Source organism: Carlito syrichta, unplaced genomic scaffold, assembly GCF_000164805.1.
Source record: "Carlito syrichta isolate Samal-C Ts95f unplaced genomic scaffold, Tarsius_syrichta-2.0.1 Scaffold304668, whole genome shotgun sequence".
NCBI lineage: Eukaryota > Metazoa > Chordata > Mammalia > Primates > Tarsiidae > Carlito > Carlito syrichta.
The window spans coordinates 97,405-124,848 of record NW_007248764.1 but is presented as its reverse complement, the minus strand read 5'-3'; the positions used below and the strand labels follow the sequence as shown (position 1 = coordinate 124,848).

The following is a 27,444-nucleotide window of genomic DNA, read 5'->3' as shown; positions in this document are numbered from 1 at the left end:
GCCTACAGAGGTGGTCCACTAAGACCTTCAGGAAGCATCCACTTTTGGTGCTGAGGCAGGGAGATAGAAGCTTCACTCCAGGCCTGGGTCACTAACAAGCACTTACAAGCAGCGAAAGCAGAAAGTGTGGACTGGGATCTGAGTTAGGAGGAAGGTCAGCCCAGAACTCAGCCCAAGCTGCCGTGGACTCATGGAACTCAGTCCAGCGATATGTCCAGCATCTGAAGGTGGCAGCCCCCATGCCCTGTGTCTCCACACACAAGGACAAAGCTCGAAACTCTCATCCTCTCATTGGCTTGTGTCCTCCCACATGTCCACACACAGCAGACCCACATACCCATACATGGCAGACTCATGGATCTCCCTGGAAAGGGGCAAGTGCAAAAGACCTTCAGAACCCGGGACTGGACTGCACCAGTGAGAGAACTCCTCAGAAAAGGGATAAGGACAGAACCACCTAGGATCTTTTCATGGCTCCAGTTCAGACCTGTGACCTGGGAGGGGCACTTCAGGACAGGGGCTTCCAATTGACAAGAGCAAGGCATTTTTAGCCACACTTCTGGTCCTTCCTAATGGTTATTTTGGACTCTGATTGAATCTACAATGGACTCAAAATCATTATTGCTACAAGAATCGATCCAAACACAGTTAGACGTCATAGTCAATGCTTGAATGTCTGATCTCATGAAGGACATTGCGAACCCACAGCACCCCCAACACTGCACTACCCTGACATGATCCCACAGCACTTCTGTAGCCCCCATGCAGATACGGACTGCATCCAGGCCAGTAGCCCAACCAGGGATGTGCTGGTGGAGGAGGCGTTGCCCAGGACAGACCTCAGGTCACCGTAAGGAGGTGACAGCAATCAGGGAACATGAGAATGGACCTGTTGACCAGGAAGTACCTCTGATTTCAGCCTCTCAATCTCTGTGTCTTGATCCTCAAGCTGCTGTCGGAGTTGGTTGGCTGCAATCTTCTCTGTCTCCACGATCTGGACCAGATGGATGTACTTCTGCATTAGCACCTCTCTCTCGATCAAAATGTCTGCATAACTTGGGAGAAGAGGACACAGCTAGTCATCATGACAGCATTCCACTACAGTTCCACATGGAACAGCACACGCTGCATCTACAAAAGAAGTCACGAACACTGTGTGGCTAATGCTACACAAATGTTAACTCTTAGCTCACATTTGGTGCCCTTCAGTGATACAGAATTTGAGTCCTTATCATTTTACATTTCTTTCACTAAGAGTTCAATTTTACAGTGCCTGTCACCCACAAGTTTATCATATAAGTAAGAAAAATGCAAAGAAAGTCTTAACAATTTAAAAAAGAAAGTGGTGTGCCTCCCTTATTCAGAGACCGAGCCTCGTAAATCGAGAGCATGTGGTTTCCAGGGATGCCATTCAAAATGTGTCACCAAGTAAGGTGTCAGTAGACTGGAACAGACCTGCCACCATGCGAACAAGTACAGGGCCACTAGGATGGAGCTGAGTGAGGGAATGGTTAGGACTATCCAAGTACTACCACTGACTTGCTGGGACCAGGAGGTCACCAGTTACTCTCTCCAAAGCCCATGGAAGTGAAAATTCCATCCTAGAGAGAAGTTCTGATACTCTGGGTCCAACTCCAGCAGCCTAGCTGTATCATTCCTCTGGCCACATGCAGTGGAGACACAACTCATTCTTGGAGTTTTACTGAAAATGCAATTCTGTGATATCTGAAATGTAACCTGCAGGGCTTGTGCTATTCGGGTGGTGAGACACCTGTTTCTTCATCCACAGCATCTTTCCCAAATGGCAACGTGGTGCTTGTTGAATATGAGGATATATACTACACTTTATCTCATCTATCATCCTGGTAACCCCCGAAGATGGGATCTGTAATCCCAGAACACTGAGACAGAGCTGGATCCTCAGAGGTTAGACCACACAGTGAGCAGGCAGCAGGTCTGGGTTTCAGTTAGGGCCTGTGGACCACAAGCCCACATTCCTTGGCCACAAGCTAAGCTGCCTCTCATACAGGAATAGCTCCCTGGACAGCAGAAACATCCTGAGATCTCACCCTATCTTCCGCTCACTGACATCCACATGGGACCGTGGGCCATGGCGGCCACATTTACACCACAAATCTGTCCCTGTGACCATGCTGAACAAGTCTAAAGGGATGAATGGCCCAGGCTAACCAAAGAGATCCCTCCCCTGGGAACATGGGGTTGTGCTTCTGCCCTGTCTGCTAGAACTGAGAGGACATGAACTTGAAACTTCAGGCCACGTGGCTGGGTTGCCACATTGGCTACACCCACACCTACATGTCAAAGTGAGTCCCTGAGAGACAAGGACTAAGAAGAGACTCAGGAAAGCAGAGCCAGGAGAGGTGGGAAGTTGGGCAGAGCAGCAACGGCTGCAAGCTTCCTAGCTCCCGCCCCAGCCCCTCGGGACACCTGAGTACAATCCCACCCCAAGGCTCAGGAAGAGAGTCACCTCAGTCTAGCCTTGTGAGACCTTTGAGTAAAGGCATCACTGAGCTACTCCTGAATTCTTGACCCACAGAAATGTCTCATAATAAGCTGTTTATTGTTTTCCTTCTAATTCCTTCTCCCTCTAACCTAAATTAGCTTAAAAGTGGTTTGTGTTACTTGGAACTACATAGTCTGAAGACAATTCCGAAACTGCAGTTGGAGTTTGAGGACTTCGACAGGCCTTAGCACTGACACAAGCTACTCATGCGAGGAAGGAACACAGTATTGGCAGCATGCTTAAGCCACTTGTTCTAAGAAATTGCCCTCAGTGAGCAGAAAGGTCTCATCAGTACAGGCAAGAGGAGGGAGAAGAGCAGGAGGGCAGTGTCCTGGTGGAAGGATGCTTCCTGGGACGTGCAGGAGAAAATAACACTACAGCCCGTGAGAGGACTTGCTGTCATAGGAAGTCTGCCCTTCTCACCCATATCATTAGAAATCTGCCAACCTGATTACAAATATCCAGTAGCAAAGCAGTGTTTCATTTCCTCTTTAAGAAAAGGAAGCAACAAGCCAGCACAGAGTGGAAAGTGCCATCCTGTGAGACTCATCTTGGACATGACCCTTCATTCCCAAGACCCCCTGAGATGCTGGGAAACTGCTTTCTGTTTAAAGAATGGAACCCTAGCAGCATTACAGACACAGGAAAACACTCCATCGACAGATCAGACATTTCATGAAGTTCCATGGGTAGAAAACCAAGCAATCAGGACCAGCTTGGAGGGACGTGAGTGTGAAGGAAACCATGGAGACACTGCAGATGCAGGTCTCACAACAAGGTCCAGCATACTCTGGGCAGAAGCAGCAAAGACAAGGAGGGGGAGAGCCATCCTTATGGACCAGTTCCCCCTCTTCCCATCCCCAAAAACAAAGACGTGAAAGGCACACCTGGAGCGGTGCTGTGGCCCAGGCCACATGCAATGTCAACTCTCCATGGAAGGGGCACCCTCCTAAAGAAACTTCCTACCGAGGGTGTGGTTCCCTGAGAAGACAGAGCTTGGGTTGACTCCAGACATCCACTCCAGTCACAGGGACAACCCAAGCAAGGAAAGGCACTGAAGAGAGCCAGGTGTGCAGCATTAAGTTTCCATCGTGGGACAAATTAACACTAAGCTGAGTGGCCCAACCAACGTGAATTATTATCCCACAGTCACTGAGGGTTAAAGGCCAGGCTCAGTCCAGTCAGAGTCTTAACTCAGGTCCCACATGGTTGTAACGAAGGCATCGGCCAGATGCATCTTACTTTGAGGCCTGACAGAGGAGGAGACCTCTGCCAAGTCTCTTCAGACTTCTGGAGAAAGTCATCTCATAGCTACAGAGCTCACACCCACTTGCCTCTTTGAGGCTTCTTGGAGGTCAGAAGAACATCTCCAGCCTCCTGTGGGGTCTTCTACCTGACTAAGCCCGGCCTATCCTGGTAATCTCCTTCTGATTAACTCAGAGCAAACTGACTTGGGACTGTAAGTACATCTTCAAAACCCCTTTTCCTTTACCATGCAATGTCATCTAGTCAACCCATCATGTTTGCCATATCCTAATGGCTAAGAGGAGTCACAGGTTCCAATTGCGTGGGCTGAAGGGTATGCAGTTACCCAGGGTGGGCCCAGCCTCCTTCTTGCCTTCTGCCCACACTTCTGAAAAGGAGGCTGGCCCATGTTATCCAACCTGCATTCACGGTTGCGAGCAAACCCACACCAGCTACCTCTACTACCCTACAAGTTCTTCATTCAGAAGCAAGAAATGGCAGACACTGGTGAAAACCCGAATCCCCACCAGAACAGGCTCCTGCAGTGGGCAGCGTCTGGGAAGACCCTGACGACCCTGCCTTCTGATGTTCTTGTCCTTGTAGTCCCTTTCCCTTGGGTGGGGGTGGGACCTAAGTGACTCACATGGAAGGAACAGAATATGACAAAAGTAATGATCTGGCCCACCTGAGATTCACTTATGAGGAGGTAGGCATCCACCTTGCTTGTCCACTCTTGCTGTCTGCCAGCTTGCCTGAGGGACACCAGCTGCCAGGGCATATCTGCTCCATGGAGAGGCCCATGTAACACAGAGGCTGAAGGAGGCCCTGGCCCCGGCTGCCTAGGAACCAAGGTCAATTCAACAACTCGGGAACTGAAGGAGGTCCCAACCATGGCTGCCTAGAAACTGAGCTCAATTCAACAACTCAGGGGCTGAAGGAGGCCCCAGTCACAGCCACCTAGGAACCAAGCGCAATCCAACAGTACAGGAGCTGAAGGAGCCCCTAGCCCACAGCCTCCTAGGAACCGAACTCAATCCAACAACAGAGGAGCTGAAGGAGGCCCTGGCCATGGCTGCCTAGGAACCAAGCTCAACCCAACAATTCAGGAGCTGAAGGAGGCCCCAACCACAGCTGCCTAGGAACCAATCTCAATCCAACAATAGCACGAGTGAACTTGGAAGCAGGTCCTTCCCTGCTGAGTGATCAGATGAGAACACATCTGGCCAATGCCTCAATTGCAGCCTTGTGAGACCGTCGGGCAGAGGTACCACTGAGCCACACCTACATTCCTGACCCACAGAAACTAAGCATAATAAATTATTTATTGTTTTAAAAATGGTTAAGCGCCGGGCTTGGTGGCTCAGCCTGTAATCCCGCGCCTTTGGGAGGCTGAGGTGAGTGAATTGCCTGAGCCCGTGGGTTCGAGACCCGCCTGGGCAGCAAGACCTCGTCTCTACAATAAATCAAAAAATCAGACAGGCGTGGTAGCACATGCCTGTAATTCCAGCTACTTGGAAGGCTGAGGTGGAAGGATCGCCTGAGCCCAGCAGGTCGAGGCTGCAGTGGCCGGAAGCGGCCACTGCACTCCAGTCTGGGTGACAGAGTGAGGCTCCAACTCAAAAAAAAAAAAAATTAAAATGGTTAAGCAGTAATAGGTTCAAATACAGCCCCAAATGAACACACAGAAAAGACACTAAAGGAAGTAAGACTAATTCAGGCAACACAGACTAACTCCAGAGAGATATGGAAGGATATCTGGGCCATAAAGAAAAAGTTTTCCATGGAAAAGGAACATCAGGTAACAGGAAGAATTATTGGAAACAAAAAATAAGTACTAAAATTAGATAGGTCAATGGATGCACTAACCCATAACCTGTTCTTGGCTAAAAACTAAGCTGGTGGTCAAAAGAGAAAATAAAGAACACGGGGTGAAAGCACAAAGAGACTGGAAATAGGAGAGGAAGACTGAGCAACATGGAGTACAGACCCAGAAGCCTAATAATTGTCTTTTGGGAGTTCCAGAAGGGAAAACGAGAGCTGAAATGAAGAGAAGGCACTGAAGGAAGGTGAGAAATTTCCCCTGACCTGAACACGGCACAGTTCAACAGAAAGAGTAATCCCCACTCCAGGCAGAATGAATGGCAACATCTTAGCTCTGATGCATCCTGGTGAAATGTCAGTGTTCCAAGGATCCAAAGAGGAACAACAGGCATTTGAAGGAATGTGACTTACCATAGCTCACCTGGGATTCCAGGTGACAAGAGAGACCTAAATTCCTATACCTAGACAACCAGTCACTGAGCAGGTGCTGGGCCAGATGGAGAAGGCTTACTAACCCACTCACACTTACTATAGGAAAAAACTAGGAGGAGGTTTTCCCACCAGACATATCAGAGAACACAGAGGAAGCCAGAAAGAAACTAGGAGTTGGCCACACAGGACTCCCAAGGGCAAACACTCGGTTGCATATGATCACGTTCCACTCTCTGTGAGACCAGACCCGACCCTGACACTCTGGGACATAATATTGGTTATAATTACTATGTAAATATCTCTTACTGGCTTCAATTTTCAGAAGCAACCTATGGAAAAACACAGAGATTAGACTGAATTTAGAGAGCAGAACATTTGTTTTTAAAAGTTCATAAAGTGAAAATAAATAATAATGAAAATAATGAAACCTCAGAGTCAGGGAAGAGAAAAACAATGAAAATATATCATCTTAATTTACTGATTCTTCCTAGCAGAGAGGCACATATACTATCCAAAGCTGGTAAATCAGCAGGGGGTTAATTATATTATTTTAAGACATGAAGTCAACTAATTTAAGAGCCCAAAATCAGTAAGTAACAAAAACAGACAAAAGACAGGGAACATTAGAGGTATTGCAAAGGAGTTAAATTGTTCATTTTCATACCAAAGAGGCCATAACACTGACTAAAATTAGTAAGTCAAGAAATAGACAAAAGGGCTTCAAAGAATATGAAAAACAAATGACCAACAAATGCATGAAGAAGGTCCTTCTTAATCAAAGAAATGCACATTATTTATCAAAACTGGCTACGATTTTAGGAAACAACACTCAGGGATAGCAAAGGCATGGTGGGTAGGTGCTGTCTTTTGGAACCCCTGGGGTGAGCCTTTCTAGAAGACACCATCACAACATGTGTCAAGACAGGTGGAAAGGATCATATTCTTTGTCTTAGTAATTTCACTTCTAATAATATCACCCGAGGAAAATAATCAGAGACGTGCACAAAGACATACAACGAAACAAGGTGTTCATTCATTAAAACGAAGGTTAGAAAATTGAAACAAGCTAAAAATACACACATATAACATGGATGTGGTCAAATAAGTAATAATATATCTACACGATTGAATGAGAACAAAGCATTTAATATGTTTTCTTTTATTTAAGTTAAAACATAACAGAGCATACCTAAAACCTATTGATAAATGAAAAGAAAAAAAAATCAAGATGACCATTACATGTGCATGCACATGTGGACATGTTCACATGCAGAGAGAGAAAATCACACGTTTACACAGACACGGGGTGGGCAGGTGGGGAGGACAAGAGAGAAACGACAGGGAGAGATGTGCAGCAGACATGAACGGGAGCCTCCTTGGTTGGGCAGTTGGGGGGGAGACTAGCTACTTCTCGAGTGACTCCTCTCATGCTTCGCTATACTTTCCAACATCTCTGTGATATTAAGTGGGGGGAAAGGAAAACACATAAAACCCTGGTGCTGGGTATTTACTCCACGCACTGCAATTGTTGGTTTCCTTCTTTCCAGAAGGATTCTCTGAGTCTATAAACATTTACCATGTGTTCTTGTGTATTCAGGAGTGTCCAAAGCTCTGGGCACAGAAGTAAACATAGTAGAGAAACATCTGTGCCTCCTGGAGCTGACATGAAATTGGGGAGAGAAAGACACTAAAATTAATAAGGAAAATGTGCAGGATGCCACCTGGGATTAGTTCTGTGGAGGAAGACAGGTGGGTGCAGGTAGGAAGTAGGGGCAGAGGTAGAATTTTAACTGGCATGACAGTGGCTCTCAGAAGAAGACGGTTCTGGAGAAAGGCCTAAGGCAGGAACCATGTGGCCAGCTGGAGGAAGAGCATTCCAGGCAGAGGGAACAACAGGTATACATGCCCTTGGTGGGAGCATGCCTGGCTGGCCTGGGGAGTGAGAAAGTGTGGGTTTCCTAGAGGGGAGTGAGAGATAGAAGGGAGCAGGATTTGAGTCTCAGGCATGTAGACCAATGCAAGGCTGAATGTTCTCCTCCCCACCCACTACCATCACCCTGTGCTTTGACCAAAAGCAAGACGAGATTTGACTTGTTAACTGGCCTTTGTGACAAGAAGAGAAAGAGTATGGGGTGGAGGATGAGGGTAGAAGGGGGAACAGCTGGAGGCTACTGCAATAATCCAAGCAAAAATGTTTTAAGTCCAGACTTGCATGGACCAGGCACAGAACAATCCTTCAAATGATCAGTCATCATCCAATGAAATAAGTTATCTCATATGATGGATTTTACATAATAATTTCCCAAGTCATGCAGTTTCTCTCACAGGGGCTCACTCATTCACGATACTTACTCAGCTGTCACTGGACATCCTCCCAGCTTTGCAACACAAGCTTTCATCACATATCCACTAGTGAGTGGATGTCTACCCAGGTTTGCACCAAGTCAACCAATGGTACATGAGGCCTTCCTGCCATTTTCTTCAGAGCACTAGAGAGTTTCTGTCCTACTGCATTTCCAATACACGTTTGTTCAGATTAATAATTCCATTTACTACACATGCCCAAGGTGAAGACTTTCTGCCTGAACTTGTTATGTTTTCCTTTTTTTTTTTTTTTTTTGCTTTTTATTTCAACTCCCACACATATAACAAAAGGCTTCTCACAAGGGATGTATAAATCAACACAGTAAAGTTAAAACTCAATTTCATAGTAGAAAAATGCCTACATTCATGCTATGTCTCATAGGACTACATTACAAAACAAAGAAAAACGTTTGATGCCCTAACAGGTACTGATGATTCTTTCCTAATATTGAGACTTTCATTTGTTTTCAAATGTGCATAAATAGGTGTTGGTAGAATTCTCTTTATAATCACAAAAAATCTTTTAGCAAGAGTAAACATGTTACTATACAAATTAAATCAAAATGGATTAAAGGGGGTTATAAATTCTCTCTTTTTCTTGGAAGTTATGGGGGTCTCACTATGCTGCCCAGGCTGGTCTTGAATTCTCGGTCTCAAGCGTTCTTTCTGCCTGAGCCTTCCAAAGTGCTGGGATAGCCATGAGCCACTGAGCCCAGTCTTATAAATGCTCATATTTAATTACCACTACAAGAACTGTAAGCAAAAAAGCAATGAACATCAATGTTGTTTAGAATGTGGAGAAATTGGAACCCCATACACAGTTGGTGGGAATGTAATGGGGCAGCCATTGTGGAAAAAAGATAAACACAGAGTGACCAGGTGACCTAGCTGACTCACTCCTCAGCAAGTACCCAAGAGATGAAGACTTACAGTCACATAAAAACGTGTGCATGGACATCCACAGCAGCACTATTTGTGAGAGCAAAGAATGGAAACAACCCAGTGCCCATTAGCTGAGGATATGCAGTACATGGTCCATCCATACAGTGGAATATAATTTCGCCATGAAGAGGAACAAAGGACTCACACAAGCTACAACACAAATGGACCTTGAAAATGTGACCCTAGCCGGGCTCGATGGCTCAGCCTGTAATCCCGCAATTTGGGAGGCTGAAGTGAGTGGATTGCCTGAGCCCGTGGGTTTGAGACCCGCCCGGGCAAGTTGGATAGACCTCATCTCTACAATAAATCAAAAATCAGCCGGGTGTGGTAGCGCGTGCTTGTAATTCTGGCTACTCGGAAGGCTGAGGCAGAAGGATCGCCAGACCTCAGCAGGTCGAGGCTGCAGTGGCTGGGAGTGGCCACTGCACTCCAGTTTGGGCAACAGAATGAGACTCCAACTCAAAAAAAGAAAAAAAGAAAGAAAATGTGACCCTAAGTGAAGAAGCCCATTTCCTTTGTATGAGTCCATTCAAAGGAAATGTCCAGAAGGGGTGAAGCCACAAACACTGAGAGCAGGCCAGTGGTGGGCGAGGGCTGGGGACATGGTACTGGTGACTGCCAGTGGGTGTGAGACAGAGAGAGCAGAGCAGGGACAGGCAAGGGCTGGTGACATGGGGACAGGGCAACTACTAATGAACATGGATTTCTTCATTGATGTTGAAATGTTCTGGAATTAGTGGTGATGAAGTTTTTGGTATGTGAAGTATATTTCAATTTTTTTTTTAAATAAAAATTTTTAAAAATAGAGCAACTTCCCCCCAAAAGCCATATATTTTCATCATATTATAATTCAAAAACTCTAATTTCAAAAAAAATCCTATAGATACAATTATAAGACAAAAAAAAAAAGATGTGCAGGGCGATTTGAACAAATCTAAAAGAAAAATGACTCATATTGTCACACAAAAAGCTTATTTAAAAACTGATAGAAAATACCAATAGGACAAATAAGAAGGACCCAAGAGGACAGCTCATAGAGGAGTGTGAACAGATGTTAGGAAAGAATAGCACTGCCAAACCCACCAATAACCAAGGATGCCCCGTCACCTGTCAATAGAATAAAGGTTTTAAATGATCCCAGCTCTCTCCTGCCCTGGTGGCAGGGTGACATTGCTGCACATAATTCTGAAAAGCCACTTGGCCCCGCGCCAGGGACTGGGAGCAAGAGAAGGGCACTGCACAACTTGCTCTGAAGGACTGAGACTGACAGAGACACCAATGTGCCAGCAAACCAGGGCCATCACCTTGAGGGGCTTTGAAAGAAGTCAGAGGCTACAGTGGGGTCCAAGAAGGGATGGCTAGGCCTTCTTGCTGGCAGAGAAGAGAAGAGGGAAAGATGGTGGAGACGCCACAGGAGACGTAAGGTGGGAAGATGCCAAGGCAAGGCATACAGGGAGAAATGCCCAGTGAGATGCCCATGGGAGATGCCCAGTGATACTTCCAGGGAGACGCCCAGAAGGAGATGTCCGGGGGTGAGAGAAGTATCCTATGGAGATGCCTGGTAAGATGGCAAGCTCTGTCCTAAGGGTCCCCTGCAGTCATGGATGGACAGGACCCCCAACCATTGAATTCCAGTCTGGGGCTGCTCTTGCCAGAGCCCAGGACGTGTGGGAAGGGTCACAGAGCCCACAAAGATCAGTTCAGGAACACTGCTCACGATACCCAGAACTCAGGGCACAGGTGGGAAAGTTGTAAACACAGTGGGATGAATGAATCGTTTCCTGTATGACTCTCTTCTTCTTCGTGGGGTTGAAGTTTCCTGCAGTAAGAAGTAAACTGAATGTCATAACTAAAAGTCATTCCTCACAAAAAGTCGGATGTTCTTCTGGAAGGGCACCCTAGGGCCATGTGAAGGGCAGGTCAGGAGGAGGCCGACTTGGAAGCGATAGGGGTGAGATGCTTGAGCAATGACTCTGGCCTGAGCAGGGCACTGCTGTGGACATGGGGGAAAGCAGGTGGAGGTATCCCAGGGAAATAGAGGCCGGTGGTGTCCCAGGTGGAAACCAAAGTAGTGATTGACTGGGTGAGTGGAGGTGGGAGGGGCATGGGGACAGGGTAACATCCTGCTGGTCTGCACAACAAAGTGTATAGGAGACACTCCCAGGTTGGGGGAAGGAGACATGGAGCTACATGAGTCTGGGTTTAGACTTGCTGAGACAAGGTCACTCTGAGCACCTGGGGCAAGATGATATGTAGCATGTTGGTGGGTTTCTGCACACAGGAGGTCATGTATCTCAGCGGCTAAGTGCTCAGGTTCTGGAGTTGGGTTGACCTGGACAGGTATTCCCATTCTACTACTCACTAGATCGATGGCCCTCAGGAGGTCATGTCATCATTCTCGAGGACTCAGATTCAGCGGGGACAGAGCCCCTCATTTGTGAGCTGCCATGAAGCACCCGGTGCAATGACCAGGGTGTCTAGCATGGAGAGAGCATTGGGGAGGGGTAGCCTGTCCATGTGGGCTCTATGTCGGTGTGAGGATGCCAAGCGTGGGGTGGGGGGAAGGCAGGATGGGTACCCAAGAGCCCTCCACATGCAGCCACCCTAAAAAAACGACCAGAATTCCAGGAACAAAACCAGGATGAGAAGGAATCACCAGAGGAGTAGAAGGAGGGAGGCAGGAGAGGGCACAGATGTGAAGGAAATAGAGTCTTGGAGAAAAGACTCAACCTCTCCACACTGATGTCTAAAAAAACCCCAATCAGTGTGAGAGATGGAGACTGACATGAACAGCAAACAAAAGTTTGTCAGTACGTCACTATCCCACCTGCTATCCATATGAAGGTACATAGAAAATCCTGGAAACACACACCCAACTGTCCCCAGCAAAGACTTCTGAGAACCAGGACGATCTGGAAAGTGGTGGCATATGTGCCTGGGACAGCACCCCACCTGTGTCATATTGGATGGTCTTGTTTTCAGAGTATACTTTTGTGCATTACAAAATGTGGTTCAAAATGAAGAAGCTGACACAAGCAGAAAGTTGGAGGCATATGAGGAAAGACATGCTCTGGCAGTTTGCTGTTGACCTGGGAGATAATCATTTCAGTAAAGCAGGGACAAACCACTGTAGAACTGGAAAGGGAAGGGCTATTTTCTCCAAGAGAGGCCAGGCTGGTGTGCGGGGGAGATAGGAGTGTAAGCACACTATATATCAGGCCACACGTGGTACCCAAATATACTACATCTCAATCTGCACATGGTCCACACATGATGCCCAAACACACTACATGTGGTCCTCACATGGTAACCAAGCACACTGTACATGGGTCCACACATGGTCCTCACATGGTGTCCAAGCACATTACACATGGGTCTGCATGTGGTCCACATGTGATGCCCAAGCACACTACACATGGATCTGCACATGATCCACACTTGGTGCCCAAGCACACTACACCTCAGTCCACACGTGGTCTTCACGTCATGCCCAAACACACTACACATGGGTCCTCACATGGTCCACACATGATGCTCATGCACACTATACCTCGGTCTGCACATAATCCACACACAAACATAATCTGCATGTAATCCACTGCACAATCACACTACACCTTGGTCCACATGTGGTGCACAAAAGCACTATATCTTGGTTCACATATGGTCTTCCTATGGTGACCATACATACTACACATCAGTCCACACGTGATCAACATGTGATGTTCAAACACACTACGCCTCAATCTGCATGTGGTCTACACATGGTGCCCAAACACACTATGTCTCAGTCTGCATGTGGTTTACACATGATGACCAAACACACTACATATTGGTCCACATGTGGTGCACACACTCTCCTCTTCCACGTTGCATTTTGAAGACTCAGAGGAAGAACAGTGCTGAATCCTCTCTCATTGTGGCAAATTTGGAGTCAAAACCCTGACAAAAGTTCTTAGGAAAAAACTCTAATAACTCAAGTTAACAAAACCCACATTTTCAGCTGTAAAGTAGTGACAATATCATCGTGACAAGGAGAATACAAACACAGGCTTGGGATTGCTTCAGGTTACAACCTCACTGCCTGTCTCCAACTTTCTTGTGCTGCGGTTTTGCTGTGGCCTGTGAGACATCTTCAGCTCTCTATGCAATTGCTAGTTTCTCCTCTGTGGGGATTTCTCCATGTACCTTCTAGAGAGGGCTGGTTGGACAGGGTGATGTGACACACACGGTGGCCTTTAGTGTGGTACAGAATTTTATGTCACACACTTTGCTCTAAACTGATCCTCCATCCAAGGAAAAGGAAGAAGACTAAAAGTATTCAGGGTTTGGTGTTTGGTGCAGTTGCCATGGTGTGCATGTGTGTATGTGTGTGTGAGTGTGTTGAGGGAAGAGCGTGCAATGAACAACAGCTGTCTCAGGCACATGTAATCAAAAAGACTGTAGATAAAAACAGCCCAAGAGGCGGGATTAGAGCCTTCTTTCCTGGAAAAGAGAACAGGACTTAATTGAATGGTTTAGCTGGAGGATTAAGTCTCTGCTTGTCGAGGTGGGGACTACCAGGCAAGAGGATGGGTGAGGCCCTTGCTGGCTCTGTGTGACATGGCCCTGTGGATCGTCAGCTCCACTCTCCCTCCGCCCTCCCCTGGAGGAGAGCCCAGCTATACCCACACCACACACTGAGGGGTGAGAAGGAAACCGAGGGGTTGTGCAGAAAACTGACCACAGGTAGAAGACAGTGGGACATCACACAGTGATGCATATGTCACACTCACAGGGTGTGCAGGGTTGCAGCACTGGATAGCATGCTGCCCAGGTCACCATTCCCAGCACCCCCATTCTCCCAAAATCTCCCCAGCCTCCACTCCAGTAACCTCACTCCCCACAACTGTACCAGAACTTCCTTCTCTAGGATCCCTGGACATGCATTCTCTCTCTCTCTCCGTCAAGGACAGGAAGAGCAGCCTCTCCTACCCCACCGGCCCCTCCCACCATGGTCATGCTCCTCCAATGTCCCGCCAAGCTCCTCCTGGCCAGTGCTCACCTCATTGCCCCACTCTCCCCCATCATTTCTTTTCCTGGTGTGTTACATTATCCCACAAAGGGCCTGGAAAAGGTGTTAGATGCCACCCTGGCTAACATCTGATACTGTATACACGCAGGTGGTCACAGGGCCCTCTGAAATCCACCCCTTTCCTCTCTCTTCCTAGTGGTCACAGTCCAGGTCCTTCAGGCATTGTGTTCAGGCTGGAAGGGGCAGAGCCTTGGGAAAGAGACATCTGGAGTCTCTTACAGACCATGGATCTTCTAACTGCCAGGATGTTGCCTGGGCATGTTTCCAGCAGATGGAACACTGGAAAGATTATTTTTAGCCCATGAGACCCAAAAGCCCACAATCAGCCAAGTCAGTGTCTTTGGTTGTCCTGATGTCTACAACTAAACCACCTTGGTAGACAGACACAGATGAGAAAACATAGAAGTGTCAGGTCATTTGTAGTGCCCAGAGTTCCTTACTCAAGCAGCAAGTCATGTATGAATAACATGGGTGCATATGAATAGCTGCTGGCACAATGCTCTGGCCTTGACTCACCAGGCAGAATGACACAGTCTTGGTTACTGCTCCTACAACCTGGTGCCAGAGCACTGGAGAATGATACCCCATGACCTGTCACCACAGCATTAAGGAATGATGTCCCAGATGCACCAGTGTTTACATGCATGAGGATGCCTCAGATACAATAGTGCCTATATGAGTGATAATGTTTCAGATGTGCCAGTGTCTACATGTGACGATGCCTCAGATGTGCCAGTGTCTACACACATAATGATGTCTCAGATCTGCCAGTGTCTACACATGTGGAGCCCTTGCCGGCTCTGTGTGACATGGCTTTAAAGTAGTGACAGTATCATCGTGACAAGGAGAATACAAACACAGCCTTGGGATTGCTTCAGGTTACAATCTCACTGCTTGTCTCCAACTTTCTTGTGCTGTAGTTTTGCTGTGGCCTTGGCAACACTGGCCAACAGTAACACTTTAAGGCAAATTTAAAAGCTTCATTTTAAAAGCTTCAAAATGAAGAATGTCCATTCCCAAGTGGTGCTTTCTAGGCCAAATCTAAAGGGGAAAACATGCAACTGACTTCCCAGAGTGATCTGAAGGCAACTGGGCCAGCCAATTAATTCCTCTGTAAGGTATGAGAACCACAGCAAAGGTGTGATTTCCACAGCATGCAGGACAGTGCCCCAGGCCAGCACGGAAATGCCAGCCCAGGAGATAGCCAAGACCAAGCAGATTCTGAGCAGCCTTTATGCTCAGGAAAGAACCAAGCTGAACTAGTCATCAGTTAATCAAAAGTGCAGGATCTCTAAAGGTGGATCAATAAAACCACAATTATTGAGTGTTTAAAATTTCAGATTAAAATGGCAGCAGCACCAAATCAATGCCACCAGACTGCCTTGGAGGGTGGATGTTGAGTCAACCAGCCAGAGTTAAGGAATTGGGTTCTGTGAGTCCAAGAATCCATTCCTTCCCTGCATTGGCCTCACTGACTCTCCAGCTCTGCTTGTGTCTGAACAAAATCAGGCTGAATCTCACAGATCCAGTTCTATACCACAAACCCACCTTAATGAAGCTTAAGTTTAAAAATTATTGTCTACCCTGAGTTAGCAAATAAAAATAGAAGCATCGCCATGCAGAAAGTCAAATATGAGAACTCAGATACAAAGCTGGGAAATTAAAAGGTATCATTGAAGGACCCGATCCAGGTCTCAGGTCACAGGAATGGCAAACCCAGGAGACCAACAAGTCAGGACATCCAGAAAAAAGTCAATGACCAACCAAATTGTCAAACCTGAAGAGAAGAGAATTTTCATAATTCTGTCAAACGTGACTTCTCATCTGTCTCCTGACAAGATGACGCGTGCCCTGGTTTTGATTGGGTGTCAGATACTAGCGATGATGACTGACCCACCTCAGTACATACGAAAGCATGTTTTCGTGGAATAGAAACAAGGTCTCCTACTTGAAACCTAGCCACCTGTAAGGTGACCCACACTGTCTGTGTTTGGTCCACCAAAATATCTGCTTGGTTGCCACACAGGCTCCCAGAAACTCACTGTTCTGGAATGAAAAGGATGGGCACAAAAGCCTGTTTTAATCACATACTTCATTTTAACTCCAAGGGAGGAGGGAAGAGAAGTAACCACGAAGGCTATGTCGGGAGGGACCCCGAGGCTTCACCCTGCCAGCGCGTGGTGACTTCCCCTTTGAAGCCCTGACTCCTCCAGCAAATCACCTGTATCAGTCCTGCATCTCAGAGAGACCCTCCACAGAGTATGCAGAGCAGAGGGTGGACCAAGTATCAGGACCACCATGTCAGCCAGTTGCCCTGGCCATATGCAGAGCTGAGAAGGGATGGAAATATTTTGCAAATGGCATTTCTACTCTTGGCCCTAACTCACGTTAATCAACTTTCAACTTTGAATCGAGAAAGAGAACAAGAAAAGACTGCAGATGAAGAGAAAATCAGAGGGACGCACCACGGGGAACATAGCAGTGGGCTCTGGAGTTACGACCAGGTGTGAATCCACCTTTGTGCCCAGCAACCCTGTGATGGCGCGTGGTCAGTCAGCCTCCTCACCACACATCTTAGTTTTCTCATCTGTAAAGCAGGGCTAGTATGCCCTAGCGGGGCCTGAGAAAAACCAGAAAGATAAGCATGAAGATGGAGCTTTCGACAGGGCCTGTCAGAGGAGATGGTGACATAAGCACCTGAAGGGCGGGGAGGGGGACGTCAGAAAAGAGAACAGCCCGGAAGCCCTCAGGACAAGAGCTTCATTCCTAGTATAGCCCAATGCAAAGTCTTTCTTGATTCCCTGCCACAAAACTAGCAATGCCCTTCAGGGAGAAACCAAGGCCTTCACCCCCTGCTCTCTCTCAAAGTGCATAGTCCTGCTCAGGAAGCAGAAACCTCACATGTGAAATGCACAATAATTATAATGATGATGATAATGATGGTAGCCTGAATTGCTGCATCTCCTAAGCAGTACAGAATACAGGGGCTGCACGACTTGCAGGGCCATCGAGAGTGGCTCAGGAAGCCCCAGGAAGGGGTAGTGAGAGAGGACCAGTGGAGGCAGAAGCCGGTCAGGCAGTGAGAAAGATGCATGGTGCTGGAGTCTTGCCCTGAACAAGGGAGATAAGCAAGACAATAAGTGGGAATTGAGGGGCCGCAGCCTGGACCCCCAAGCAGACTGGCAGAAAGCAGGGACCCTGGGGCCACGAGCTGAGAGACTGGGCAAGATTTAGGAACTGAATGGGAGAAACAGAGATAGACGTTGGCCTTGCATTCCTTGCAGACTTCCTGTTCCCAGTCAAGACCTCAGGCACACCTTTCCACCTTCTGGGCATTTCCAGAAGGAAGTGGTCACACCTGGCACTTCCCAAGAGAGATGGAGGTTGTCACCACTGTTCTGATGCTGGGCTGCCCAGGGTAGGGCGTTTGAGTGTGGGACTTGGTGGCTCCAGTCCTGCTGCCTGTGAGCTGTGAGACCTCACGCAGAAGACCTGTCTTCCAGGCCTTGGTTTCCTCATCTGTAGACAAGTGGTCCCCTTTGTACACATTGCTGAGAGGATGAGTCCATGCATCTGATAAATTCCATAACTGAGGAGCACCAAGCACACAGTGCCTAGCACAGGAGGAAGGTCACAGAAATGATGACCACCACTACTTGTCACTGTATTCATCACCTTCATCCTCAGCAGTGGTAGAACTCCCCAAAACTCCAAAATTTATTCCTCACAGGACCAGGGAGGAGGTGCCAGGGGAGACCCCATCCCAGAACTGCAAGTTCCTCTGAAATGCCCACCCACAGCAACAGATGGCGCAGGGCCCTACTGTGGCCTCATACCTAGCCTGCCTAGGATGGCTTCCACCTCCTCCCTGCCCTCCCCCTTTTCCTCCCCTTGTACCTGGCCTGGTGATGGCCTTCGCCCCCTCCCTGCCCTCTGCTTCTCTGCCCCTTGTACCTAGTCTGGCTAGGATGGCTTCCACCTCCTCCCTGCCCTCCCCATTTTCCTCCTCTTGTACCTGGCCTGGTGATGGCCTTAGCCTCCTCCCTGCTCTCCTGCTCCTCTACACGTAGTCTGGCTAGGATGGCTTCCACCTCCTCCCTGCCCTCCTCCTTTTCCTCTCCTTGTACCTGGCCTGGTGATGGCCTTCACCCCCTCACTGTATTCTGTTCCTCCACCCCTTGTACCTAACCTGGCTAGGATGGCTTCCACCTCCTCCCTGCCCTCCCCCGTACCTGGCCTGCGAGATGGCCTCCACTCACTTCTTCCCTCCCCCTCCTCCTCTCCTTGTACCTGGCCTGGTATATGACCTCCACGCACTCCCTGTGGTCCTGTGCCTCTGTGTACCTGGCCTGGTGGATGACCTCCACTCACTACCTTCCCTCCCCCTTTTCCTCCCCTTGTACCTGGCCTGGGGAATGGCCTCCACCCTCTCCCTGCCCTCCTGCTCCTCTGTCCCTTGTACCTGTCCTGGGAGATGGCCTCCACTCACTCCTTCCCTCCCCCTCCTTTTCCCCCTATACCTGGCCTGGTGGATAGCTTCCATCCACTCCCTGCCGTCCTGCTCCTCCTCACAGCGCAGCTCCAGCGGCTTCTGACCTTCATGGCCAAAAAGAACCGTGAAGTAGTACTGAAAGAAAAAACAAACACAGCAGGTTTAGTTTCTTATGTGCACAGCAGAGCAATAACACAGCATTTGCCTACAAAGGGTGCATGTCCACGGCCTGTACTGGCATTGCATATGTGGTATGTCAAGGCCAACGGGTGTGACTCTGCATCCAGCCGACCCCTGAGACAACTTATGAAGAGCCACCCACAGCTTCACTCCAGTGCACCTTTTCACACAAGTACAGAAAACACTGCACACCCCTAGCTGTGCAGGTAAACTAAGTCAACAGGACATTTTCCATATGTTCCTGAGTCTTCACCCTGCACTGGCTAGGCCTGTGATTGCTGCTCTCCATGCCAGGACAGTGTGCCTGTGGTTACAAAGTCACTGGCCCACTGCCTGCCTCCCCTGCAACCTTAACAGATCACTCATGGCCCTGTGTTCCCAGAGATGTGGCTCAACATGGCGTTCCATGGAAAGAGAACCTGACTGCCATCGTGGGAGCAAAGACAGAACCAGGATTTATTTTTAGTAGCTGTGTAACGTAAGTCATTGTTGGACAAAGGTGTGGGGTCTCAGTGGGAAAAAGAGATTTACTAGGGGCAAAATCATTTATCTCATAGGAGCTTTATTCACGAAAAAGCTGAAAACTGTCCCAATATCCCTTAATGACTGAGTGAATAAACATGTGTGGTAATCCAAACAACGGGATACCACTTAGCAAGAAGGAACACATTCTTGATGAACCAACAACTGAACGCCTCTCAGAAGCATCATGGCAAATAGAGAAGACAGTCTCAGAAAGGGAAGACCACATGATTCCTTTTGTACAATATTCTTGAAACGGTGATGGTACAGATCAGCAGCTGCCGGGGCTGGGTGGCAGGGTGAGTCTCTAAAGGGATAGCAAGAAGAAGTTCCAGCAGGATGGGTGGGACTGCGTCTGGCTTATGGAGGTTATACACATTCAGCATGAGTTGAAATCCATAGAACTGGCACCAAAAGGGGTCAATTTTACACTATTGATGTACAGATAAACATTTGTAAATGGTTTGGCAAGGTTCTTGTGAGGACTCTAGAACAAAGGTGATCATATAATCAAGACTTCTAGACCCAAGCCGACCCACTAAGCCACTCCACATTCCAGCAAAGATAGACAAAATGGGGACTTGACAACAATGCACACAGCCCTCAGACCACAGCTGCAGAACAGAAATTTTCTAAAAATCATCTTAAAATAATTTGTATTAAGATGTGAAGAATTCTTGTGTAAAATGCACAGGCATGTTTCATTTAGAAGGTGCTCAGAACTAGACAAAGTTCTTTGAATCAGGCAAATGTCAGTGGAAGATGCACTGCCCCTCAATTACTCTCCCCGTCGGAAGTTCACAGAGTAGGCCTGAGACTGTACTCTGGGAAAGACCACATGAAGTCCGTGCCCTCAGTCACGTATGAGGACACAGATCTGAGGAGGCTCCCATCACTCTCCAACGAGAACAGCCCACTGTGCCCAGACTGTGCAAACAATTGGTATGTGCTGAACCCCTGCTTGCCTCTGGGAGTCTGCAATTAGGGTAAGTGCTAGGCAGAGGGGCCTATGTGACCTAGGTTCTGAGTCCACTGAACTTCCCCAGAAGCAACAATTTCATCTGTGTTGTTACAACTTGTGCTGGAAGAATTAAACATGCCCCATGTGACTCCACAGGAGAGACTCATGGAAGCCTGTGCCTGGGTTCCTTGGGCTTTGTTCCCCAGGAGCCTCTTCTCTTGGCTGACTGCTTATATCGCTTTGCTACAGTAAATCATAGTCACCAGTGCAACCATATTCTGAGTCCTATAAGTTGTCTTGGTGAAACATCAAACCTGAAGGTGGCCCTGGGGGTCACCAGTACAGGAGGATATTAGGAAAGATGTAATTATGAAAACAAAAACTGAAATAAACAAAAATAGAAAACAAAGATAAAATAGATCAACAATACCAATACATTTTATTTGTGACAGTAACTTTCAAAAGAGATGAAATAGGCACTTTCCAAGAAAATCACAGCCTGCCAAAATTGACTCTAAGAGAAATAAAAAACCAGAATAAACCAAAATCATTTAAAAAAAATTTAAACCTACCTTTTAAAAACCTACAGATTAAAGAAAACCTCTTGGCCCAGACAGTTTTGCTCATGAGTTCTACCAAGTATTCGATGACAGTAGTGTCCCACCTCGCATAGACAGGGAGTAGGTAGAGAAGGACTTGCCAGCACAGCTATAGCACTGTGAGCTGCGGATGCCAGCCCCACCGGTCAGAGGCAGATCAAGACAGAATAATCACAAGCCCCGCTCGCTCATGAATGTAGATAAAAATATTTTACCAAAATATTGTCAAACCAAATCCAGCAATGTATATTTTTAAAGATATCTCAGCCAACTATTCCTGTAAGACTTAAAAATGTGCATATAAGCTGTGTCTTTTTAAAGATACATGGTTAGAAAGACATAAAGAAGTCCATGGAACAAGAAATGCTAAATAGAAGAGAAGCGATTCCTCTAAAGTGAAATTTCAAGGAGGGGACACAAGGGGCTTCAATTGGATGAATTTTTTTCTTTGAAAAAAATATTTATTTTGAAATGTTTTAAATCTGCAAAAAGTTTTGGGAAGAACATGATAAACTCCTCTCCTAGATGCGCCTTTTAATGCTTCCTGCCTATTTCCATCCTCTCTCTCAGCCATGTGGCATGAGTCATTTTGTACTGAGCTTTTTATATCCCAGGCTGAGTGAAAGTACACAAATACTGAATGAATTGTTCTTTATATTTATATCTTAATATTACACAATAAATGTGAAACAAGTAAAGATGCACACAGCGGCACATTGTCATGAAATTTTAGAATAGAACCTATAAAAAGGGAATCCAAGAACTTTCAGACACAGACAGAAAATCATAAAGTCACATAAAAGGGTTTGAATCAGGATAGCACTGAGAGTTCCTGAAGAAAGTAGAGTAGTGCCTTTAAATTCTGGAGAAAACTGATTTTTCAACCTATATTTCTATATTCAACCAAGCTATCAATCAAGTATTAGGGCAAAATAAATATCTTTTAACAGTTTAAGAAATGTATCTCTCAGAATCTCTTTCCATGGAAGTTATTAAGCACATGCTTTTGGAAATTAAGGGATTAATTAAGAAACAGGAATACATGAGGCTCAGAAAATCAGGGTTTCAACCCAAGAACGCAAACCAGGGAAATTTCCAAATGACAGCTGTGCAGAAGACATAGCGGGCAACCAGCCCAAAAGACAAGATAGAAGGATCCAGAAGGGAAGCCTCCTGAAAGAAAAAGACATTGATAAAATATCTAGCATAGTAAATAATGTCTTTAACACTTGAAAATTATGTTAAGAGTAGCACAGAAATAATAAAATATCTAATGAAAAATAAGAATATGCAAACAGAAAACTACACAAATGGTTGGGGGAGAAATTATTAACTCCAGGTAAAACTATAAACCTACCTGGAAAAGTAATCATAATATACTATTTGGCTCTTCAGTGAGCACTATTTCCAAAGCCACAATAGCAATGACTAATTTAACCAAAATTAGTGATATAATTATACACAGAAAAGGAGAAGGGAAGCAGGAGGAAAGTAGAGTTAAAGCTTCAACAACCACAACAATTCAACAAGAAATATTTAAAATTCAAAACCCAAGGAAAAGTTCTATAAGCACGTATTTTAAAATATGAAGATAAGTATCAGGAAACAGAAAACGGCCAAAAATTTTTTTAAATTGCCTCTAATTTGTCCTTTTCATCTAAGTTTTCAAATTATTGGCATTAAATTGTTCATAATGTTCTTTTTTTTTATTTTTTTTTTTTGAGTTGGAGTCTCACTCGGTCGCCCAGACTGGAGTGCAGTGGCCGCTTCTGGCTACCGCAACCTCGACCTGCTGGGCTCCAGCGATCCTTCCGCCTCAGCCTTCCGAGTAGCCGGAATTACAGGCATGCGCTACCACGCCCGGCTGGCTTTTTTTTTTTTTTTTTATTGTAGAGATGAGGTCTCGCTGCCCAGGCGGGTCTCGAACCCGCAGGCTCAGGCAATCCACTCACCTCAGCCTCCCAAAGGCGCGGGATTACAGGCTGAGCCACCGAGCCCAGCTGTTCATAATGTTCTTTACAATATTTGTTGCTGTATCTGTTCCATGTCTAATCATATTTATGTCTTTAAAAAAATCCGTCTTTTGATGGTTTCTTGGCTTTGCAGAAGCTTGTCAGTTAGTGAGGTCCCATTTGTCTACCTTATCTCTTATGGTATGGGCACTTCGGGTTTTGATCAGGAATTAGTTGCCAGTTCTAACTTCCAAAAGGGTGTCTCCTGCATTTTCTAAGGGTCTTATAGTTTGAGGTTTTACATTTAGTTCTCTGATCCATTTAGAGTTAATTTTTGTGTATGGGGATAGGTAGGGGTCCTGTTTCAATTTTCTGCATGTGGTCAGCCAGTTTTCCCAGCACCATTTACTGAATAGGTTCTCCTCTCCCCAGTAGTGGATAGTAGAGGCTTTGTCGAAGATGAGTTGGTTGAGAAATTGAGGTTTTGCTTCTGGGATCTCAATTCTATTCCATTGGTCTATATGCCTGTTAAGAAACCATCAAGAGAGTAGGGAGACAGCCCACAGACCGGGAAAAAATATTTGCCAACTCCATGTCTGACAAAGGCCTAACATCAAGGATCTATAAGGAACTCAACCGTGCTGAAAAGAAAAAAAAAACAAACAGCCCATTACAAAGTGGGCTAAAGATAGGAATAGATACTTCTCAAACGAAGACATACAAGCAGCCAGTAGAAACATGAAAAATGTTCAGCCTCACTAGTCATCAAGGAGATGCAAATTAAAACTACACTGAGATACCACCTAACTCCAACCAGAATGGCCATCATCAATAACTCAAATGCTGGAGAGGATGTGGCAAAAACGGAACACTTCTACACTGTTGGTGGGAGTGTAAACTATTGCAGTCTCTGTGGAAATAGGTGTGGTAATTCCTAAAAGCTCTAAAAATCAACCTTCCATGTGACCCTGCAATCCCTCTACTGAGAATATACCCAGAAGAACTCAAATCACTCTATAAAAAAGACACTTGCACATGTATGTTTATCGCAGCATTGTTCACAATAGCAAGAACATGGAACCAACCGTGCTGCCCATCAAAAAAGGACTGGATAAAAAAATGTGGTACATATACACAATGGAATATTATGCAGCCATAAAGAAGAATCATGAACTTCGCAGCAACTTGTATGGAATTAAAGTTTATAATACTGAGTGCTATTTCACAGAAACAAAGATCTGAGTATCACATGTTCTCACTCATAAGTGGACCCTGACATCTACCATAATAATATAGGAAAAGAATTGACAGTAGCCAGAAACTGCTGTGGGTGGGGGAAGGCAGAGAGGTAGGATTGACAGTAGTCGATATCTGCCTGGGCAAGGGGGGGACACACTTCATCAGCAAGGGCACCTGCACAATGATTATTTGTATACTTAATCCTGAATTGTATCCCACAAATTTAAAATAAAATCATTGAAATTTTTAAAAAATCAGTCTTACTAAAAACTTATCTTCTCAGAGAAGTAAGTTTTTAAAAATTATTACTATTGCTGTTGTTATAGTGTTTTAGTGATGTCCTCTCCATATTCCATTTTCATCTGTCCTTTAGATATTTGTGGTACTCCTAGTTGTTTGAATTTTCAGGCATAATCTCTCCAAATATTACTTCTTTGCCAGGTTCCCTATCCTCTCTGTAACTCCCACCGGAAGTAAGTTTGAGTCTTTTAATTTACTGTCCGTATGCCGTAACATCACATTTACATTCATGTTTTCCATTTCTTTATCTCTCTATCCACTGTATTGAATTTATTATTTTAGAATTTAATAATTTCTCTTCTAATTTACTAATTTTCTATTCAACTGTATCTATAGTTTACCTAGTCTATTGAGTGTTTTCTTTCCTTTAATGGCAGAATGTTTTATTTTCATGGTCTCTAGCAGAGTTATTTTCATGTCTGTCCTTGATGTATAACAACCGGTTTTTGTTTCATAATTTCTTGTTCTTTTCATAGATGCAATTTCTTTATTTATCTTTATAAGGTTCCCAAATGTGCTTTTTAAATTACGCATAATGAAAAGTACTTTTGACTCCTATTCATATTAAAGTCTGTGATTTGCATTTCATTGAGAGTAATTTATTTCCAATTGTTCAGTTTTCGGGCTCATTTAGAGAAAGAGGGTTTTCCCCTGGTTCTGCCTATCCACCTGAACCCTCAAGAATCCCAGACCAGAACAGCTCTTTCGTTGGCAAATCAATTACCCCATCAAGGTGATGTTCCAGGTGTTGCTGATGTAATCACTGAGCCTCTATACCTGGTACCTTTCCCTGCAACCTTCTCTGATTTCTCAGCCACTACAGATAGGCCACCGCACGCTTGCTATTCTCACACACATGCACCCAGGTCGAGATGCTGAGCTTACTCAGGTCCTGAGACATTCCTAGGATGCTTTTCCATGTTTTTGCCCCATGATTGCCAAACCTCCAGCTGCCCCTGCCTGTCACAGAGTTCACGGAGCTGGACTTCAGGGTTTGCATCGCAGAAATGTTTTTGTCACACTTTTAGACTATCAAGGTCTTTGTTTTATTTATCTCTTATTTTTATGAATAGCTATGCCATTTCAATTTTTCAGAACATATTTTATGCTTCCCTGATGTTTAGAGGAAGGGTGAATCGGGGTTATAATGATGTGATTTTTAACGTATGAACTCTCAGCACCATCTTAACTGTCACTACCAAAACAAACTGCTTAAAGCTTCTGTGTAAGAGACAGAACATTCTTAAGTGGTTGCCAGGGGCTGAGAGTAAGGGAGAGGAGAGAGACTGCTAACAGGTGAAGGGTTTCTTTATAATTTTTTAAATTAGTAGACATTCTTTTTAGAGTAATTTTGGGCTTACAAGAAAATTGAGCAGAAATCCCAGGAAGCTCTCATATGCCCTCTGTCTCATACACAGTTTTCCCTAAAATTAACATTTTGCATACATGTGGCACATTTGCTAAAACTGATGAACAAATGTTGACACATCATTATTAACTACCATCCATAGTTTATACTACCGTTCACTCTTGGTGTTGTACATTTTAGGATCTGACAAATATATGACATCACGTATCTATCACTACTGGGCTTCTTCTTGGGGTGATGAAAACATTCTGGGATTAGACAGTGGTGATGGTTTTACAGTCTTGTGAATATTCCAAAAACCACCAAAATGTATACTTTGAAATGGTAAATGTTATGGTATGAGATTTATATCTCAATTTCAACAGTTGGAAAAAATGTTCATCAAGAAAATGGGAAGAGAACGCCTATATGCAAATTCCTGGGTTTGCTCATTTCTAGTCATTCTTGTCCAGTCACGAAATCTTTTCCCAAAATGTTTTAGTTTCAGCATGCCATTTTGTTGTGATCTGTCCTTTATTTAACAAAAGTTGGTTGAGCTGCTGCTACTAACAAAACACTGTTTTAGACCATGAAGTATAATAAAGATAATTCAGCCTGCCTTTTACCTTCAAAAATAGCTTACTCTTTAGCCCTTAATGACACACAGACAGCTTTTCCAGATCATTCCGTTGGTCATGCTTTTCACTGATTTCCTGGATCTCCTCTTGGATCAGCCACTTCAGTGAGATGGCTGGAGCCATGGTCACATTCAGCGGACACCTTCTCCGTCATTCTCTAGTCATCTCTCAACTTACCACTCTGCCTTCTGTCTACTTATTTCTCTCATGCTTCAGTATATGTTTGGGGTGCTGAGAATGGTGTGAACACACATGGGTCACAAGTAGAGGGCACGTGTATAAACCCCAGCCAGGACTGCAGGAGCATCTCCTGTGCCAAGGTTTGGAGGAGGAGACAAAAGAGTTCCTTAGGGGACACACTGGGAACACAAGGCAGAGTCGTGGCCTAGGAGGTACCATCAAGGAGCTTAAGTATAGAAGAGAAGTCTCCTTCAGTGGCCAGGAGAAAGGACAGAGGCCTGAGGGAAGAGAGAGAAAGAGAGAGAGAGATTGAGAAGGGAGGGAAGGATGGATGAAAAGAAGGAAGTGAGAGGGAGGGAGTGAGAGGAAGGGAGGGAGCGAGAGGGAGGGAGGGAGAGGGAGGGAGGGAGGGAGGAAAGGGGAGGAGGGAGAAAAAAGAGGGAGGGAGGGAAGGAAGGAGGAAAAGGAAGGAGGGAAGGAAAGAAGGATGGAGGAAGGGATGGAGGGAAAGACAGAAGAAGGGAGGAAGGAAGTCTGTTTACTTCTACAAAGAAAATACAAGCAGATTACCAAATAGGTGACTTACTTGGCAGTGTGAAAATTCCCCATTCTGACTGGTCAGTATGGGACT

The 27,444-nt window shown here is 45.7% G+C and overlaps 1 protein-coding gene across 1 annotated transcript in view; it reads right to left on the bottom strand.

Annotated features, from left to right (window-relative positions):
• The window catches only part of RASGRF2 (Ras protein specific guanine nucleotide releasing factor 2), a gene marked incomplete at its 3' end in the record, with an annotated part of 110,412 nt that extends 83,656 nt beyond the window's left edge, over window positions 1-26,756 (bottom strand). Inside the window, exons 1-3 of the mRNA XM_008060606.1 lie at window positions 26,661-26,756; window positions 18,923-19,029; window positions 908-1,055 (exon numbers count right to left, since the gene is read on the bottom strand). Of these exons, the coding sequence (XP_008058797.1) occupies window positions 908-1,055; window positions 18,923-19,029; window positions 26,661-26,756 (351 nt within the window). The remainder of the gene's footprint in view (window positions 1-907; window positions 1,056-18,922; window positions 19,030-26,660) is intronic.
• Between the last annotated feature and the right edge of the window lie 688 nt (window positions 26,757-27,444).